The sequence below is a fragment of the Mastigoproctus giganteus genome, chromosome 6 (assembly GCF_048544385.1).
Source record: "Mastigoproctus giganteus isolate SK-2022 chromosome 6, ASM4854438v1, whole genome shotgun sequence".
Taxonomy (NCBI): domain Eukaryota; kingdom Metazoa; phylum Arthropoda; class Arachnida; order Uropygi; family Thelyphonidae; genus Mastigoproctus; species Mastigoproctus giganteus.
In genome coordinates, this window is record NC_143580.1 from 215,897,061 (window position 1) to 215,910,857 (window position 13,797).

Below are 13,797 nucleotides of genomic sequence, written 5' to 3' on the forward strand. Positions count from 1 at the left end.
AAATTTTGAAGGTGTGTTTCTCTAAAACGAAACATATGCGGTATACTTTTCGTTCGTTCCATCCCCTCTGGATTGAAGTGGACAAACGAAAGGGAAATGGATCTCACTGGTACACGTTATACAGAATGAAAGAGAATCATTATAGAAACCCAATTTCTTTAAAGCTTTGGCTAAAAGTTTTTTTCTTTTTAAATAAATAAATTTTCTGTTTATACTCCGGCACGACAACCAAGTCAGTAAATCGTCAATACAAATATTTATTGTATTTAGTACTCACGGGCTTGAACCCCGGTCCACTCAAGGAACGCGTGCTATGCACTCTCGCTTCTGACCACTGGGCTACGTCAGGCCTCTAAATCAAGGCATTCTCAATATATTAGCTATGTGTATTAAAAGTAATTTATAACTTTTAATATTGCGTATTGCGTAATGCGTGTTATTGATGCATAATCTGTAAATAGAGCAGATTTATTATTGTATTAAGTTATCTCTTAGTTTATTGTAGTTTCTCAAATTAAAATGGAATTTAAACGGAAATCATGCCTCAGAGTAGAGCAGCAAAGTAACAAGCTCAAAGGAGTGGAAGTGTAGTGGCTCGGGTGTGAATTGAAGGATACCGCCCCAATGAATAACAGCCTTACAAAATGTGCTAATTGTTCAATGTTTGCGGAATTTAACCAGACATGATAAAGCTAAGGGGGATGTCTTTTTATCCGTTTGGCTCAAACAATGTGAGCAAATTAGGCGTGTGCTCAGCTGGTGGGCGTATGAGAGCTTGAACAACTGGGCTGATAGTCTCGAAGGAATTAAATTGGCAAGAATATCAAGCTCTCAGTTGCCCACCTCAATGTCAGAGCGTACACATATGAATAAGGTAACACAGCGGTAGTTTCAAAGGCAGAAAGCGCTGGACTCACAGAATATATTATTGTAGCTGACTCTATAGTCAGGAAAAAGGGAAATATTTTGTGCAAAAAGGATGGATGATTGTTGTAGTAGAGTTTTAGGAGCATCAGGGATGATCCTGCTCCTGAGCAGGATCATCAACAGTTAAGCAGTCGACGCTACAAGATTTTGCTGATATATTAAATATAGATAAATTCAATTCACATTCACGCATGCAGGCAGGGAAATTCTAGAAACTTGACAAACTCTAACGGGGATCTAAATGATTTTGTGATAACTGAAAGGGAAATGGAAGAGAAACAGTTGAAACTAAAAAGCCACCTTGTTTGGATGGATTAATCCAATTATATTAAGTGAAGCATCGAAGGAGGTAAGTGAACTCAGTCATATTTATGAGTGCATTTCTGGAATCAAGGGAGGTCCCTATGAACTCATCTGTGAATGTATCCCCAGTTCACAAAGAGGGATCAAAAGGATCAAAGGATGACACGTGCAATTACAGACCTGTTAGCTTAACTTTGTTGCAGATAAAATAATGGAGTCACTGGTTAAAGAAGTAATGAAGTGCCATCTTGACAGGAGAGCAGTTATAGTTCGGTCACAGCGTGCATTTTGTTACTGGATGAACTTGTCTGTACAATTTGATTGGGAATGTTGCTCATAAAAGGCTGCTGTACAAATTAAAGCAGTATGGCATTAAGGGCAAGTTGCTGTTATGGATAAATAGATAGTTCAGTGGGAGAAGACAGAGATTGGTGATCAATGGACATTGCTCTTCGTGAACTAATGTAATTACTGCAGGTTCTAGGGTTCAGTGCTGAGCCATTGTTATTTTCTGTATTTATTGATGAATATATATCAGGCTCAACATCCAAGTTTGCAGATGATACAAAGGTTCGCAAGTTGGTTAATGAGAATAATCAAGATAATTTACCGCAACGATATCTACAAAAATTTTACAAATGGACTGAGAAGTGGCATTTAAAATTTGAAATTGGCAAATGCAAGGTATATTGGTATTGGAAAACCCAGATTAAGGTACCACTCTAAGGTACTACACTGAGGAAAGTAAAAAAATGGAAAAGACCTGGAGATAATTGCACATTGAGTTTTGAAATAATCCGATCAGTGCAGACAGGTCCTCTTCATTTTTTCACTGACAAAGTGCCATCAGCTGCAAGGACAACTGATGGGATTTTGTCAATGATATACAGGAATTTTGCGGGCCAGAACAGGGAGGTGATTACCCCACTGATTAAGGAAATAATCGACCACATCTTGAGTACTGTGCACAGGTATCGTTGACTCATTTTAGCAAGGATGATGGATGGCGTTGATGGATGACGGAGCTGATGGAAAGCGTACGGAAAAGGTCAACGAGATTAGTAAGAGGAACAAATGAGTGCTCTTACCAAGAAAGACTTTAGTTCTGCAAATTACAGTGAGGCGATCTGAATCAGAGGTATTTTAAGCCTTTGGATGAATTCCATCTCAATGCTGATGGGATTCTTTCTCTCGCTCTGACTACTCACATGAGGGAGCTTAAATTCAAATTAAGGATGGATAGTTATAGGATACTTGTGCGGAAGTTTGCCCTCAGCCAGCAGATGGTTGATTGTTGGAACAAACTTCCATCTGTGGAAGTGAGACGTTTGAATAAATTGCGCAAGTGGGTAGTTGGAATAAATTCAGGAAGAACTATAATAGCTGAATTTAGGCAGTTGAACCAAGAGTGCTGAGGTCCGACTTTCTCTAACATGCTCTCATTTCGAAATATAGTACTGATAAGAGTTGTAGTTTTTACAATAACCGGGTCTAGTCTACATGTTGTAGTTTGAGAGTGTGAACTGAAATTTTGATAAATTTAAACTGCCATAGTTGGGATACGTCAATGACATAACTGTAATTGAACTTAACTTCTTACGGTTTATTGAAGGATCAATTGCAGGGATGTGGAAAGATAATCGAATGAGCTGACTGAGTTCAAAATTTAAATAATTAGTAGTCAAACAGGTTTGGATCTCTGGTGTTGGCCCTCGCCCGGGTGTGTGTGAGTTTATAAGCACCGACCTGCCCACAACAGGTGGAAAATACCCGAGTTCGAATCCCATCAATGATATGATATCCTTAATACTGTATTTGAATATTTGATTACAGCTATTAAAATACGCCGCCCTACCAATAATATCTGGACACACATATATTAGTGATTCGTTATATTTATTTAATTGAACTCAGGTGATCAATTAATATATGAGGACCGTTAAGAAAGTATCGTTAAAGATATATTTTTGGGTAAAAAAATTATATAGATCAAAATGATTTTTTCCCATCACATATTCTTTAAGAAATGAATGCGCATTATTTAGTTAAATGGAAGAGATGGATTTCGTTTTCAAAATGTAAGTCTTGGTTAATCAATGATTCATAGCAAGCATCACATCCTGATAACCAGCAATATTCCTGAAGTCTCTCTTAAAATTTAAAAACAGTTGGAGGTCATTGAATCTGCTTATGGGTTACTTATAAAATAAAATAACTCATCGATAAAATTCAATGTCTCTTTTTATTTTCTATGGGTACAGTTTTCACAAACGTATTTAAAATTGCACCTTATATGCGGTTGTAATGATTCCCTACTAGGGTCATTGGCAACCTTAACGCTTCGAGCACACGACACAAGAAATCTCGTCATCTGAGGGCTTCTCCATGAGCAATCGAATTCCATTTCGACGAATAAATGGAGGGACCATTTTTCCCTCTGGTTTGTCGTCGACGCAAATTGATGACATCGCTTGAACATTCGATGTCATCAAATAGCCAGAATACTCCTTATCCCACCCTCGTTTACAAGAGGTGCGGTTTTCTAGGATCACAATATCCAGGACCTTAGGGATATTGCAGACAGCGCACGGGACAGCCTTTCCATTTATTTCTTCGTCAAAAAGGATATCATTCTCAGAAACATTGAATCTGAATCCTTCTATGACACTGCTTCGTCTTTTGATGTATCCCCTAACAGAAAGAGTGGAAATGTTAGAATCCTTGAACAATGAATCGGAAGGAATACACAGATAATTATTTCCACCACCTTTTCCGCTCGGAAAGGAACTGGTGAGACCTGAGTAGATCGTGGTTGCTGTGGAACTATTGCAATCGCTCCTACCCCAGTGAGTGTACACCTCAGCGTCTGTTGGTGGTATCTTCTCTGGAAAAAGGAGAAAAACTAATTAAATCCAACCACATTCCTTGAAGCAGTCAGATAAAGTCCACGTGATGAACTTTTATTTATAAAATTTCAATTCTTTCTGAAAAATATAATTTCTTACCTGTTTCAGTGACTTCATCCTGCAAAAAAGAAATGGAAGAATTTTAGAAATCTGTGTCTTCTATAACAATGTACATGGTCAATGCAAAAAGTATCGAGAGTGGATTTAGTTAGAAAATGTTCTTTTACAAAGTGGATTTCATTGGAAAATATTTGATTCATTGGAAAAAGCTTTTAGCAATTAGCACCACTTTTTTAAGTGGTGCTAATTGCACGTTAATTGAACTGGGGATCAATAACCACGATGATGAACTTACTGATAAAACCAGATACAGCCTTCATTCGGATTATTCTCGATGTTTGTAGGTGGTGGTGGTTTAATTGTGTGGCCTGGAATTAGCCAATGGCTATGCATTCTGGCCATGAAATTTTCACGGTTGTAAATAATGGAGATAAAATCCAAGATCCTTGTGTTCGTCTATTTGTAGGAGCAATTAGTGTAGACTTTATTTTCAAATATGATAATGCATGTCTTAATGGAGCTCTCTCTCTCTCTCTCTCCTACTGAACCAATATCTTTAGAAGAAGACTACAACCCAAAAATGAATAGACAGCCAGATCTTTCAGACCTCAGTCATGCACTAAAGATGATGAATATTTTAGGAAGGACATTTTACAGTTAGGGTTAGCAGAAATCTGTCTAGTGCCAATTGTAAGTTAAATAAATTTATAATAAGAGATGGTAAAGTGGAAGAACAAATTGTTGCAGATAAAAGTAAATAAGGCATTTAAGGATTAATGGGTATCCAATTAGATTAAAATAATCTGTGAAAGATGTAGTTAAACCTTTCACTCTTTGATAACGAGAGTGTCATTAGATTCAATAGAGGTACCTTGTGATTGGAGTTGTACAAATGTATCTGCTGTTCACAAAGGTGGTTCACAGAGTGAAGTAGGTAACCACAGATCAATAAGTTTAACCTCTGCGCCAGGGAAAATAATGTAATCAATAGTTAGAAAAATAATGCAAGAATATGATTCCATTTCTATCGTCTTGATAGAAGTGGAACCATAAGGCAATCACAGCTTGGATTTATTGAAGGGTCCTACCCACCAATCTGATAGCTACTATGAGAGAGCTAAATCAGATCGGTAGATATCATGGCCCAATGTATCAGAATAGGTAACGCATAGTTATCACAAAATAAATGAATGCAAAGAATAGTTTTGATGTCACATATTCAGAATTCAGTGCAAACACGCTTCTAGAACAGCCCTTGAGGGATCTGACAATGACGTACAAGAACTTTACAGCAGGAACAAAGAGGTGATCATCCCATTGTACAATAGCATTAGCATTAGTAGAGGCATATGATGCAAGAAAGCAAGCTTATTCAGCATCAGCCAAAAAAAAAAACCCGACTCCCATTTCACCCCTCCGTTCGTTCGAAATACCTGTCCAGTTGAGCCTTAAATTTGTTTAGGCTATCAACTTCAACAACAAGTGATGGAAGTCTGTTCCACCAATCAACCACCCGCTGGCCAAAGGTAAATTTCGCACATCTATCCGACATCTGTCCTTCCTCAATTTGAATTTATGCCCTCTGAGGTGATTATTCTGAACAAGAGGAAGAATCCCATCGGCATTGAGCATGCTCAAACCATTCAAAGCCTTATACACCTCTATCAGATCACATCGCCGATGCCTAGTCTCCAGACTCTGTAATTTGCAAAACTTAAGCCTTTCTTCGTAAGAGCAACCCTTTGTTCCATTCACTAATCTTGTTGCCCTTCTCTGTACTCGTTCCAGCAGCTCTACATCCTTCTTGAAATGAGGCCTCCAGACCTGCATACAGTACTCAAGGTGTGGCCTGACCATTGCCTTATACAAGGGAATAATCACCTCCTTATCCCTGCTAGAAAAATTCCTGTATATCATTGACAAGACACCATGAGCTACTCTTGCAGCTCGTCTGCACTGCTCAGAGAACTTCATATCTGCCTGCACAATTGCCCCCAGGTCCTTTTCATTCTCCACCACTGTCAGTGTAGTACCGCAGAGTTGACACGTTGCTCTGGGGTTACTGTTTCCCATATGTAGTACTTTAGATTTGTCAATGTTAAACTTCATTTGCCACCTCTCAGCCCATCTGCTCAACCTTTCCAGATCCTGTTGCAGCAGCATAGCATCAGTAGTGTCGTTAACAACCCTGCTAACCTTTGTATTATCTGCTAACTTGGACATTAAGCTTCCTATACCATCATCAATATCATTTATAAATACAGAAAACAACGGACCCAACACTGAACCCTGAGGAACTCCACTAATAACATTAGTCCACTTTGAGCAGTGTCCATTGATTACCACTCTCTGTCTTCTGCCACTTAACCATCCCTTTTAACCATAGCAGCAATTTGCCTCCAATGCCGCACTGCTCCAATTTGTGCAGCAGTCTTCCATGTGCAACAGTATCAAAAGCCTTTGTAAGATCCAAATATATAATATCAAAGTTATTCCCTGCATCCAGTTCTTTTGTGACTACATCAGAGTATCCAATCAAATTGGTCAGGCAAGACCTACCCTTAACAAAACCATGCTGCGTCTGAGCTATAACTGAATTCTTGTCTAGATGATCTTGCAGTGCCTCTTTAGCCAGTGCCTCCATTAATTTACCTGGAACAGAAGTTAAACTAACAGGTCTATAATTACTTGTGTCAGCCTTTGATTCTCCTTTGTGAATTGGGGTTACATTTGCACATCTGCAGTCTATGGGTACCTCCCCTGGGTCCAAGGAAGCTCTCATAATTATGGCTAGGGGTTTGCTTACTTCCTTTGCTGCCTCCTTTAATATAACTGGATAGATCCCATCCACCCCAGGTGCCTTTTTTATGTTTATCCTCAACAATCTCTCCTCCACTTTCCTCTCAGTTATTACAAAATCATCTAGCTCACTGCCAATATTTACTTTACCTACGTCATTCTCCTTCCTGAATAACTCCTCATGTGTGAATGTAGATGCAAAATACTCGTTTAGATTGTTAGCCACCTGAGCAGGATCCTCAACTGTTGAACCATCAATATCCAGTGGACCAATCTGATTCATTCCTTTCCTTCTTGAGTTTAAATAGGTAAAGAACTGTTTTCTGTTTTTCTTTGCATCCTTTGCCAAGGATTTTTCGTAGTCTGCCTTTGCCTGCCTAGTCTCCTTTGTGACTTGGTTACAGACCAACTTATATCTATCATTGGCTTCCACGTCACCCATTAATTTGTAAGTATCCCATGCATTTTTCTTCTCCGCCATATGCCTCATTAGTTCATCTGACATCCATTTAGGCCTAAACTTTGAACAATATTTCTTAGTTGGTATGTAAAGTCTGGTAGCTTCCAAGATTAGTTCCTTGAATGCTTCCCATTTTGAGTTTGCTGTTGGTAACATCATCAGTTGGTCCCACTGTATAGAATTTAAATACTGTCTCAGACCATCATAGTCGCCTTTACGAAAGCAAAAACCCTTCCCTCTACCCCTGATGGTAGTTACCTCCTTGAGTAAATCCCACTTCAACACACTGTGATCACTGCCACCTAGTGGTTCATTTATCTGCGGATTCTTAATAAATGAAGAATCACTACTGATAATCAAATCAAGAGTATTGCTCCCTCTTGTTGCCTCACGAACGTGCTGATGTAGAAAACAATCATCCAATAAATCCACAAAAGCCTTGCTAGTGTGCGAGTGACCAACCCAGAAATTCCAGTCAATATCTGGGAAATTAAAATCCCCCATTATAAGACTCTCTGATTTACTGGCCCATTCTATTTCCCTGTACAGTTTCTTATTATACTCATCAGAGTCATTAGGCCTATAGCACACTCCTACTCTCAATTTTGATTTCCCTATACTTATGTCACACCAAACCGACTCGACACTGCCCTGTCCATCGATGTCGACTGGTTTCACTTCCTTGGATTTTATGTGTTTCTTAACTAATAGCATAACCCCTCCTCCCCTCCTGTCCTGTCTATCCTTTCTATACACATTGTATTCCCCAAATTCCAGTTCCGCATTCCTTATATCCGTGTGACACCACGTCTCTGATATCCCAACAATATCTGCCTTTGATGCTTTGAACAATACCTCAAATTCATCAAATTTATTTATTAAACTCCTAGCATTGGTGTACAGGCAAGTGTACATGCACCTGTTCTTATTCTTAGCTGCCCTCACACAACCCATGTGTTTACTTGTTCCGTGATGACTCCCAGCAGTCTCTGAAATATCCCGCACCTTGTTTTCCAAGCTGCTGCTCATTTCAATAGAAGCAGTGCAAGAATCACTTCCACCTCTGCCAGTGGCTACTGTTAATCTATTAGTCCTTGTATCCTCCCCCCAACTAGCAGTTTTCCGACCCACCTAACACTGCCTCGACAGCATCAGCAAAAATTCTTGCACCCTTTCTATTTAAGTGTATCCCATCCCTGTAGAAGCAGTCTCTCCTGTTAACAAGTACAGTCCAGGCTGAAAAAAATTCTACCCCTTGAGCCTTGCACAATCCCTCCAGGGCCGAATTGATCGACAAGGCTCTCATCATATACTCCCTCCTATAGTGTATTTTTGTATTCTTTATTAACAAAAACAGCAAGCGGCCCCTAGCCAGAAACTGGCAAATCCGCTACGTACATGCATAGATATATATACAATGATATATATATGATACAATATATAATGATACATACAATGATATATACATACAATGATATATACATACAAATATATAATCGTGTTTAATTACAATGTTATAGGTGTGATGAACATGTATCATGTTCACACAGCAAATCACATCACGTAATTAATCAGAAGTATTACTTGTGTCCTAGGAACCACAAGACAGCAGTCATTTCCTGTCCTAGGAAGAACGAAAACCGCACCCACTGAAGGTAGTGCTATATACCAATGGGTGTTAGCTTATCCTGTATCCACAGCTCCCCAAACTGGGGTACCAGTTAAAAAAAAAAAAAAAGAATAGATGGCAGGCGATATCAGTTTCAAGAGGCGATAGACATTGCAGGTGTTGGGTTGGTTCCTTGTTGTTTATATGTTGATAAACTTGAGAAGAGTTGCTTTCTTTTGGTGAAAACAGCAGAGCAGAACTGTTGTAGAGCTGAGAACGATTGAGAATTTTCAGTCAGCGCCACTTCATTTCCTTCAGAGAAGTTGCTGACAGCAGCTTGTAGTGTAGATCTGTCATCGTGGTACAGGTTGCAGCGATACAGAATGTGCGTTATAATACAGAACTTATAATGAGGCGACCCCCATTATAAGTCAGTGGGCATATAGTGTGCATAGTGTGCATAGTTTTGGGGGAAAGGCGCCTCCGGTGGTTTCCCACATCTGCGCCATATATACTCTGTGGAGACAAACAGTATCACTGTGAAAGCCAGAAAAATTTTTTGTGTTGTAAATGAAGTATTGTGCTGGGTTCTGTTGGGTGTCCTGGCTTTTGGCCGCAGGGCCCCTGATGGGACCCCACGTTGCCCGCACACACCACTAGGAGGTAGCCAGGCTGCCCATAATTCTCTGGCTAGTCTCCTCCAGGTCACCTGAGCTTCCTGGAAAGAGACCAAGTAAAAAAAAAAAAAAAAAAAATATATATATATATATATATATATATATATATATAAAAAATAAAATAATAGGGTACAGGGAGTACAGGATGTACTGGAGAGGGTAAAGGAAAGGAGGTATAGACAGAGCGACGGAGGATGTAAGGGAAGGCATCCTCCACAGGTTGGGTGGGAATTCTCTCACCTAAGCGGAAGTGGAAGAAGAGGCCCCTCGAGAGGGTGGGAAGGCAATCACGTATCAAGAGAGACACGGATGAAACAATTCAAGCGACCTGAGTGTCAAGTCCAGTAGCTAGAAGTGGTCACAATCTAGGTGAAGATGCTCAGTATATGAGAAAGAGTGTTCATCAATGTGCATCAGTTCCAGGACGTTGTACCAGTGATCTTCTTCTGGTGAAGAGATCATGGGCGAAGGCAGAAAAAGCGTGGTACTGGTCTTCCTCATTGATCAGAAAATGTTCATTTCCTCGAGGCAGGGCATGTATTTTTGATATGAGCAACGTTCGCAGGTCCTCGTAGAGCGGGCAAACATAGAATAGGTGATCCCAGTCTTCGTTTTCACCACAAAGACAGCGAGGATCATCCACGATGTTCATAGAGGCAAGTTTGTAATTTATAGATCCATGGCCTGTAATCAGGAAAGTGGTATATAACCCTGGACTGTACTATGATGGAGCTTTAGGGTAGATCTGGGCTATTTCAGGTAAGAATTTTTTAGTAATGGAACCTTTGGGGGTGGTATTCCATCTGTTTTGCCAGGCGTTAAGAAGGTAGACTGCAAGGCGTTTTTTTTCTTCTTTGATGGTGTTTGCTGGGTTTGTAGTGAAATCCAGGACGGTGGTAGGGAGTCCCTTTGCGAGCCGGTAGTGCACACCTTTGCGAATTATCTGCAGGTCCAGAGGGAGAACTCCTGCCAAGACTTGGAGCGCTGGGTTGCTTACTGTGCAGCAGGCACGAGTGATAGTGAGAAGGATATTACGCTGGATGGAGGTGAGCTTCCTTTGGTTACGAACAATGAGTGCACGATGAAATCAGACACCTGCACAGTAGGTTATAGTGGGAATGAATACAGCTTTGTATAGCATGTGCAGCGAGCGGCGATTCAGGCCCCAGTCAGACCTGCTGATCCTCACTACCATTGCCGTGTAGTTCCTGACTTTGCGATGAAGGTAGTCTATATGCGGGTAAAACGTGAGCTTGGGGTCGAGAATTACCCCAAGGTACTTCATCTCAGTTGTCAGTTTGATAGTTCTACCAGCAATTTTAATCTGCGGCGGCCTGCTTATTTGAAGGGTTCCTCTGAGTAGAATTGAAGTAGTTTTCTCAGTGGATATATGGAGTTTATGGAGGCTGGCCCATTTTTCTAGCTTTGGAAGGGCTCCGTTGGCTGTTGTTTCCAGGGAAGCTCTGGAGTTTCCAGTGACTGTCAGTATCAAGTCGTCTGCGAAGGCTTGGGTGGAAACATCTCCCAGGTCTAGGTTCAGGAACTCGTCCATGACCACATTCCATAGGAAAGGACCAAGGACAGAGCCCTGGGGGCATCCTCTGTAGACATTTCTGGAGACTTGTCGATAGGCATTTCTGACTGTAACACTTCTGTTGTGAAGATAATCCTGTATGCAGCTGTAAAGATTTGCTAGAACGCTAGCTTCTCTAAGTCTTCGTAGTATACTTGGCCACCAGAGCAAGTCAAAGGCCCCAGCGAAATCCACTGATATTACTAAGAAGTATTTGGTGGCTGAATTTTTGACGGAATCCGTGAGCTGCCGAAGAGCATCTTCTGCTGAACGGCCTGCCCGAAAGCCAAACTGGTTTGGAGACTGGAGATTTGCATTTTTATAGTGTTTTTCCAATCTGGATAAGAGAAGACGTTCAAATATTTTGCTTAAAATGGGAAGGAGTGCTATGGGTCTGTATGACCTTGGCTGCTCTGGTGGTTTACTTGGGTTCTTCAAAATGAGGCGTAGATTGGCCTCTTTCCAGTCATCTGGGAAGAGTCCAACTTCCAGACAATGGTTGTACAGGCTGAGAAGGAGATTTGATTGCGTCTCTGCAAGCTTCTTAATTACTTCTGCTTCAATGAAGTCTAACCCTGGGCTTTTTTTGTTTTTTGTTTTGCCAATGGAAAGTTTCAATTCATCTAAGTTGAAAGGCGGTTCTATAGAAGTGGTGCTGTAGGATGCGTTTTCAGTACAGATTTCTTGTTGCTGGCTGGATTGAGGATCTGTGTTTAGCGGGAACAGGGTGTCCAAGATGTTGTTTACTGACTCTTCCCATGTGAGGGTTTTGGTGCCCTGCGGGGTGACTGTAGAGGAGATGACCTCACCCCTGGGGAGCTTGTTCGTAACAATGCGATACACAACTCCCCAGGGGGTGCTGTTTCCAGTCGTGGAGACCAGGTGCTCCCAAGACTGTTTCTTCTTGGCTCTAATTAAACTAGTGTAATCATTTCTTAGCCGACGATAGTTATTGCGTAGGGCATCAACTTCATGAGGGGGCCAGGTACGGCGAGCACGTTGAAATGATTTCCGTGCTGTATGAACCTGATGGCGGAGATGATCCAGTTGGTTGCACCACCATGGGACAGCACTCGGGAAAGGGTGTTTCTTCTTGATTGTTTTGTCACAGACATTGGTTATGATTGATGTTATTTTCCTCTGATGCTGGTTGTGGTTGAGGTCGGTGAGATTGGTGTTTCCAGGAATTTGAAGGGAAGCTTGGACCGTTAAATTAAAGAGGTTCCAGTCTGCTTTGTTAATTGCATAGCGGATGATATTGTTTCTAGGCGGAGGTGCTGATTCTATTGAGCGTTGAAGGGTAAAAGTAATCGCCCTATGGTCGGAAGTTGTCCAAGCCTCGCGGACTTTCCAGTCAGTGATCTTAGTGGCAATAGATCTCGTGGCTGCTGAGATGTCTATTGTGGACTCCCATAGGGTATTACTGAAGGTAGGCATGTTGTTAGGCTTGTTAAGGATTACAAGAGAGGAAGTAGCGAGAAAGTTCTCGAGTTGCCGGCCGTTGTGATTGCCCGGGCGATCTTCCGAGTTGCTGTGCCACATTGCAGAACGGCAATTAACGTCGACACAGAGAATAATCTTCCCATTTGGGAGGAGGGCTTGGACTGCTTGCAGATACCTGATAGCAGGGGCTATATCTTCGCCTGGACGACAATACAATGAGATGACGTGGAACGATCCCATAGGTCCTATAAGCTGGGCGCACACCGCCCATGGGGTACAGAGGGTGTGGATTTTGGTGGCAGTTATGTGCGGGTTCCGAACAAGGATAACCGCCCACGGAGTGTCTTCTTCTGATTGTATAATTTTGTACGTAAGCGGATATCCCCTGACTTTTCTTGCATTTGTGTAGGGCTCTTGGATGAACAGGACGTCTGTATTGTCTTCGTCAGCCTTTATTCTTATTTGGTCCACGACTGCACGCGCTCGCTGGGCATTTAGCTGCATAAATTTCATGATGTTACAGTTATATGTCTTATATGGGGCCATAGTTGATTCTTTGTTGTTGTGTGCTTCTTGCTTTCAGATAAACCGGGCACTTGTTATCCCTTATCGAATGCTTGTAATCCATTTTTGCTAGTTTACAGTTGGCGCAAACCGGTTCTTCAGTTTTGTTAGGGCAGGTGTTAAAGTTATGCCCTTTCTGGGCACAGTGCCCACACGTGGAATCGACCTGTGTACATGTGTGTGTAGTATGGCCGAACCTGCAACAGCGAAAGCACTTTGGGACGACTATGTGTTCTTTGAACCTATGGCAGGTCCACTCGAGGTACACCCTGTCCTGCTGTTTAATTACTTGCCAAGCTTGTGCCGAGAGGTCAATGACCCAGTTTACATTTTGGGAGGATTTTCCTTTGATCTGATACTTTGGTTGTATTGCATCTTCTATGCTGGTAAATTCGCTTTCACCTTGAAGGTTTCTACAATAGATTTCTTCAGCCACTTGTTCCGGTTTGAGGTTTTTATTGATGCCGAAAACAATA

General features: G+C 41.3%; 1 protein-coding gene across 1 annotated transcript in view; it reads right to left on the bottom strand.

Moving 5' to 3' along the window:
- Nucleotides 1-3,510: 3,510 nt before the first annotated feature.
- The window catches only part of LOC150084959 (uncharacterized), a 40,423-nt gene continuing 30,136 nt past the window's right edge, over nucleotides 3,511-13,797 (bottom strand). Inside the window, exons 8-9 of the mRNA XM_090375668.1 lie at nucleotides 4,236-4,254; nucleotides 3,511-4,114 (exon numbers count right to left, since the gene is read on the bottom strand). Coding sequence (XP_090231794.1) covers nucleotides 3,564-4,114; nucleotides 4,236-4,254 — 570 coding nt within the window. The 3' untranslated portion in view covers nucleotides 3,511-3,563. The remainder of the gene's footprint in view (nucleotides 4,115-4,235; nucleotides 4,255-13,797) is intronic.